This window comes from Hipposideros armiger, unplaced genomic scaffold (assembly GCF_001890085.2).
Source record: "Hipposideros armiger isolate ML-2016 unplaced genomic scaffold, ASM189008v1 scaffold_239, whole genome shotgun sequence".
Lineage (NCBI taxonomy): Eukaryota > Metazoa > Chordata > Mammalia > Chiroptera > Hipposideridae > Hipposideros > Hipposideros armiger.
In genome coordinates, this window is record NW_017731589.1 from 516,803 (window position 1) to 523,438 (window position 6,636).

General features: G+C 61.9%; 1 protein-coding gene across 2 annotated transcripts in view; it reads right to left on the reverse strand.

Annotated features, from left to right (window-relative positions):
• Positions 1–17: 17 nt before the first annotated feature.
• The window catches only part of KCNH2 (potassium voltage-gated channel subfamily H member 2), a 35,815-nt gene continuing 29,196 nt past the window's right edge, over positions 18–6,636 (reverse strand). Inside the window, exons 6-9 of one of the 2 annotated variants that reach the window (XM_019655338.1) lie at positions 2,537–2,965; positions 1,587–1,974; positions 1,108–1,307; positions 18–666 (exon numbers count right to left, since the gene is read on the reverse strand). In XM_019655338.1, the coding sequence (XP_019510883.1) occupies positions 148–666; positions 1,108–1,307; positions 1,587–1,974; positions 2,537–2,965 (1,536 nt within the window). In that variant the 3' untranslated portion in view covers positions 18–147. The remainder of the gene's footprint in view (positions 667–1,107; positions 1,308–1,586; positions 1,975–2,536; positions 2,966–6,636) is intronic. The other variant, XM_019655339.1, reaches the window with a different exon arrangement.

Here is a 6,636-nt window from a genome sequence, read left to right on the forward strand (position 1 = left end):
CAGGTGTACAGGGAAGGAAGAGGCCGGAGGGGAAAGGGGGCAGGACTGCCTTTGCTTTGCAGACAGCGAGGGCTGGGCTTGTTTGTATAGCATGAGGCTGCAGGAGCTTAGTAAAATGAGATGCCTAATCTCCCTCTATTGCCCAACTCAGAGCATCTGGGTTTGGTGCTGCTTTAAGGAAGTCAGGGTATCACAGCCTATGAGGAGACCCTGAAGGCAAACAGAGGCAGGGGAATCCCAGAGTTCAGCAGCCCCACCCCCTGTAGGGCTCCTCTCTACTGGTCCTTGAGGGCCTGAGCTTGGGTGAATTAAAGGAACCCAAGGTCCCTGCAGGCAGTCTATACACTCAGAGGGTTCGGCTCTCTCCGGGCCTCGGCAGGCACTTCCAGCCCCGCACCAAGTCCCCACCATACCCAGGATGGCCACCACGACGTCTCCCCGCAGGATCTCGATGGAGCCCCGGGAGATGAAGTAGAGGGCAGTGAGCAGGTCCCCCGCGTGCACCAACGTGTCGCCTGGCGGCGCATGTGTCGTCTTGAATTTCATGGCCAGGGCCCGCAGGCACCCCTTGGTGGCCCCTCGGAAGGGCTTGCAGTGCTGCAGCAGCGAGCGGTTCAGATGCAAGCAGATGTCGGCCTGCAGGCACTCTGGGAAGCCCTTCAGCACCTGAGGGAGGGCCGGCTCAGCACGACACCACCACACCCCCACCCAGAGATCTCAGGAGGAGCATCAGGGCCCTGTGTGGGAGAAGGACCTGGGTGCCCATTCTGGCTCCACCCCTTCCTTCTAGTTGTCACCCTTGGGGACGCTGCCTCACCGCCCTAAGCCCCTATTGCTTATGTGTAAGGCGTGGAGACTAGTTCCTGGAGGGGCTGCTGTAACTATTAACCATGATGGCCTGGTCACCACCTGCCTGAAGTGAGAGCTCTCCCAGTAAAGGAGCTCCACAGGCCAAAGGAGGGTGACACACCTCTCAGGGTCCTTCGAAGCACTGTGACCACCTGAACCACAGAGTATGAGATGAGCTCACTGCACCAAGAAGTGTCCCCACGGCCACCCCATCTCCTCCAGCCCACCACCAGCCTTTGGGAAGCCAGGTGGCCTCACCGCATTCATGTCGATGCCATTGGTGTAGGACCAGGCGTGCTGGAAGTACTCCTCGAGGCGCTGGCGCAGTGGGTTGGGGATCTGGTGGAAGCGGATAAACTCACGCACCCGCAGCATCTGCGTGTGGTAGCGGGCGGTGCCCGAGTATAGCCGCTGGATGATGGCCGACACGTTGCCGAAGATGCTGGCGTACATAAGGGCTGGGGGGGAGGGGGCGGGAGTGGGGCCGTCAACATCGGAGGGACCCACAGTCACGTCTCCGTGCGAACACACACACAAGAAGCACAAACACAGAAGCCCAGGCATGCACGCCCTTGGGCTCTGCCTGTGCCTCTACCCTGCCCCAGCCCCGAAACACGCCATGATGGTGGCCCTGGAGTCTCTAAGTTCCAGGGCCCCACTTGGCCCCTACAGCATCCTCTTCTCCTCCATTCGGGGCTCTCCCCACTGACCCCCACCCGCTCCCCGGGCACACTCACAGCCAATGAGCATGACGCAGATGGAGAAGATCTTCTCCGAGTTGGTGTTGGGGGAGACGTTGCCGAAGCCCACGCTGGTGAGGCTGCTGAAGGTGAAGTAGAGTGCCGTGACGTACTTGTCCTTGATGGAGGGGCCGCCCAGGCCACTGCTGTTATAGGGCTTGCCGATCTGGTCACCCAGGTTGTGGAGCCAGCCGATGTGGGAGTCCATGTTCGGCTGCTCCATGTTCCCGATGGCGTACCAGATGCAGGCCAGCCAGTGCGCGATGAGCGCGAAGGTGCACATGAGCAGAAAGAGCACGGCTGCCCCGTATTCCGAGTAGCGGTCCAGCTTCCGCGCCACGCGCACCAGCCGCAGCAGCCGAGCGGTCTTCAGCAGCCCGATCAGCTGGGGCGGGAGGAGACATTCCGTAGGGGGCAAATGAGGAGTGGGGGCACTGCAGCCCTCAGGGGGCATCAGAGGAAAAGTCCCCAAAGACTTCCTCCCAGAACCTCCTCCAAATAATTGAAGCGCCTCCCCGATGCTGAGCCCAGCACAGAGTCTGGTTGATCTTTGCGCTAGCTTTGTGACAAAGGGGGCATGATCCCCATGGTGAGAATGAGGAAAGTGGGGCTCTGAAAGGTGCAATACCCACCCTAAGGTGCCTGGCCAGAGGTTCCACTAGCTTCCAGGGCACTTTTGTGTGAATTAGAAGACAATAGCCTTTTTGGATAAACAAATGAGAAAAAAGCGCCCCTTCTGGACGTCTCCATCCAGGGAATGGCTTGGGGAATGGCTCGGATGGGGAGGGGAGCGGCATGGGCTAGTTGAGGCAGCCTCCAGGTCCCTGCAGCCCTCCTTTGCTCGCTCCCGGCCCCCTCAGCCCCATCACCTCCCACCTTCTCTCCTTTCCCCCACGCCCTCCTGGCCTCTGCTCTCCTCCGTCCCCTCGGCCTCCGTACCAACCTACCTCCTCCGAACCAGAGCCAAAGATGAGCAGGTCGAAGGGGATGGCGGCCACCATGTCGATGAGGAACCAGCCCTTGAAGTAGTGGACGGCGATGCGACCAGGGTGGCTGACCACCTCCTCGTTGGCATTGACATAGGTGGTGCGGAAGTTGATGAGAATGTCCACAATGAACATGATGTCCACGATGAGGTCCACCACGGCCAGCGGCTGGCAGGCGTAGCCGCAGTCGGGGGCTGCGGGGCCCTCCTCCGTCTCCTTCAGCAGGAAGGCAGCCGAGTAGGGTGTGAAGACGGCTGTGTAGATGACCAGCAGGAGAATGAGCCAGTCCCACACGGCCTTGAAGGGGCTGTAGTGCAGGATGGTCCAACGGTGGATACGTGGTGCCTGCAGCTTGTACTCCGGCAGCACGTCTGCACCCAGGGACAGGACCTGGACAGGTAGGGAAGGTGGAGGTGAGGGGATGCTGTCCAACCAGAGTCTGGAGCAGGGGAGGGCAGGCCATGGCCTTCAGGGTGGGAGCAGGTGACATCTCCATTGGGGCCTCTAGAGAAGAGGCCAAGCAGAATAAGGAAGAGGCCAAAAAGTTTCCATCAGAATGCCCATCCCTCAGCCAAGTGGCGAGAGCCACTGATCACCCCTCAACCTCAGCACAACAGCTCTCTATCCAGCCCAGGGACCTCTTGCCTGGCTCCCTGAGTCCAGGGCACCATGCAGTAATGCCCAGAAGTACTGCTTTCCACCAGCAATACCGATCCCCGCCTAGGGGTATGCATCCCACTGTTCAGTCTTGCCACCCCCTTCCATCNGACAGAAAGAGAAATAAGGTTCCTTCCTCCAATCCAGAAAGAACTCAGGGACCAAGCAGAGGCAGGCTGGCGGCCAGGCCTGGGAAGGCCAGGGAGTATGCCAGGGCCGGCGGAGGGGGTTTGCGGGTGCTGACGAGTCTGCTGTGAGATCTGCGGGGGAGGCTGTGAAGGGAGACTGGCACATTTGCTGACGTGGGCCCTGTGTCTGCAAACAGGAGCCAGCAGCATATGGGAGGGGGAGCAGATGCCAGAGGAAGGTGGGGCAGATCCCAGGCCGCCTCTAGTAGCCAGAGTAGCCCCCTTCTCGGGGCCTAAACACAGTTGTCCTGTCAGGAGGCCACTCTGGAAAGGACAAAGGGTAACAGGGGCCCATCTGCCGCAGGAGGGGAAAGATATGGGCCAGAAGTGCTACCCTGGGGCCTAGCCAAAGCCCTCGGGACAACCCTGCAAGGTAAGGTGACCCACTGGCTGGCAATAGTCAGCCCTGAAGGTGCCAGTCACACCAAGGACCTGGAGCCCTGTCCCAAGGGTGCACTGGCATACAGCACTCACTACCAGGCCTTGGGCTCCATTGGTCCCCTCCTCAGAGGCCACTTGTGGCCATGACAGGCACTATGAGCAGCTCGGGCTGTTCAGGTGACACTAGGGGAGCCCATGCCACTCAGCCTGATGGTTGCCTTCACCTAGCTGGCAGCTTCGGTTTGGGGGCTATCCCGCCTTGTGCTTTGCCCAGGGGTACAGTCTGGGAGGAGGCTGGGGCCCAGGGCCGAGCAGAAAGGGCAGCAAAGCAAGTTTGGGGTAGAATTAACTCAGGAAAGGCAGGGCTGGGTTGCCACGGGCAGGAAGGGAGCTTTGCAACTTGCCTGAGAAAGCGAGTCCAGGGTGAGGGTGGGGATGGGGCTGACGGGCAGCAGAGGGCAGGCAGAGGTGGGGCCAGGCCCCGGGGTGGTCACAGCACTGTAGGCGGGTGGGACCAGTGTCATCTGCCTCTGTAGCAGCTGCAGAATGGTGGCCATGTCTGCACTGAGCCGGGTCTCCAGCCTGGGGCAAGAAGGAGAAGGATACTCTGGGTCTTGGGGAAGTGGAGACACCAGAAACTGACTTTGGGGACCACCCTACAGACAGGCCAGCTGGTCAACCCCAGACCCACTCTTCATCCCAGGTGTGGCAGCTGCTAGCGTAGCTCTAAATGGAAGGAGAGTGTCACGCTCCTGTATACACGGACAAGCCTCGACAGAACACACACTCCCTTCCCCTTACCACACTGCCAGGACCCACAGATCACACTGTAATATTCCCATACCCCATGACCTACAGACCCGCCCCACACACACAGCTGGGGGCTGGGCTGGACCCCGGGGCCGCCCTCACCTGTTCAGCTGCCTCTGGAGGGCATCCAGCCTGCTCTCCACATCACCCCGGGACCTCCGGCCGGGGCTGGAAAGAGGGATGTTGAGGAGGCTTGGGGTGGGGGCGGGGCAGCGAGGCAGCTCCTGGTACTGGTGGCTCCGACTGTCCCCCCAGAAGCTGAAGATGTTGGACACTCCTGAGAAGGCACCTGGAGCCAGAGAGCTGGGTTGAGGGAGACCAGGACAGATGCCACGCCCTGCCCGCCCGGTGGCCCCGGCCCTACCTGACAGTGGATTACAGGTGTCACTGCTCTTCTCACAGTCCTCGGTCAGGGGCTCCCCACCCGGCGGCTCTCCGGGGGGCCTGGGGCTGGAGAAGGGCACCAGGCGGAGGGGGCTGGAGCCGTGTCCTGGGCGCTCATCGTCACTGCTCTCAGGGCTGGAGGGGCCACTAGACAGGCTCTCCCCCCATGGCCCGCCGGGCGGGCCCCGGCTGCTCGGCCCTGTCCCCGCCCGGCCCGGCCCCAAGGCGGACACCTCCCCTGGCTGTTCCGGGTCTGTGGAAAACAGAGAATGGGCCTCAGAGAAGGCAGGAGGCACAGAGCCAAGGGAAGGGGACCGGGGCAGGCCTGGGCGAGGGCTGTGGCAAGACGCCTGGGTGTGTCCCGGTCGCGACTTCAATCCCACTCTTAAGCGGGCGGAGAGCTCTGGGGGAATCAGTCCAGGTCTTTTCCAATCCATGTTGGGCAGCCAGCGGCACTACGGGGCGGGGCTCTCTGGGAACCCTGGGCCCTCGGACCCTGTCCCTGGTCCCCTTGCCCTCCTTTGTCCTGTCTCTTCTTCCCTCATCATTCAAGTCAGCACCCACCCAGAAGCCAGCTCTGTGAAGGCCAAAACAGGTCAGGCACACCCCTGCCCTGAAGGGTGGAAGACGGCTTCCAGAGGGAGTGACAGTTCAAGCCGGCCTGTAAGGATGGGCTGCGTTTGGACAGCTGGGGCGAGGAGTGAGGGACACTGAAGGAAGGGGTGGGAATGTCTGTGGGGCTTGGGTAGAGCAGACACAGCCCGACATTGCACGGTCAGCCCTCCCCATGTGTCCCCTGGACCCCGCCCCGCCCTCCACTGGCCTCCTCTAGACTCAGCCCTCTCCTCCTCGGCCTCCCCTGGACCCCCGTCCCCTCCAGTCCCCTCCTGTCCTCCCGCCTCACCCTTGTCAGTGCGCCTGCGAAAGGACAACTTGCGCTTGCGTTGCCGGTTGAAGCCACCCTCCAGCTCCGTGCTGCCGGGAGAGCCTGGGATCATGTTGGTCTGGAACCAAGGGAGGCGTCAGGGCCCTCCCGTGCCACCTGCCCTGCCCCAGTCAGGCCCAAAGCTCCTCGTTAACTCAGAGACGGTGCGGAGGGGAGCCCCTGCTCTGGGGAAGCGTCCCATACAGATGTGCCCTCCGCCCCAGGACAAGGGATGAGGCTGGGACTTGCACATCCTGCTCTGACTGTACCGTCCGACAGGCAGGGAAGCAGACCAGAGAGGAGGCCACACAGCAAAGGGGCAGCCACCCGGGGTACAGCCGGCATGGGCGGCCCACTCACATCTCGCAGGTTGAAGGTGATCTCCAGGCTGGACCAGAAGTGGTCGGAGAACTCGGGGTACATGTCCAGCACCTCCAGGAGGTCGTCCCGATGGATCTTGTGCAGGTCGCAATAGGTGAGGGCCCGGACATCTCCGTTGGACTTGCCAGGCCTGGCATACAGGTTCAGAGGCTCTCCAAAAATGTCATTCTTCCCTGGAGGCCACGAGAGGGGGCTCAGCCCAAGGGTGGCGGCAAAGGCAGCCGCCGTCTCTTTCCCCGCTCTCACCCCACCACGCCCCCCGAGCCCTGGACACCTCAGCCAGCCCCATCTTCCCTTGGCTCCCAAAGGCAGGATGTGTACAGCGTGGCCAGCAG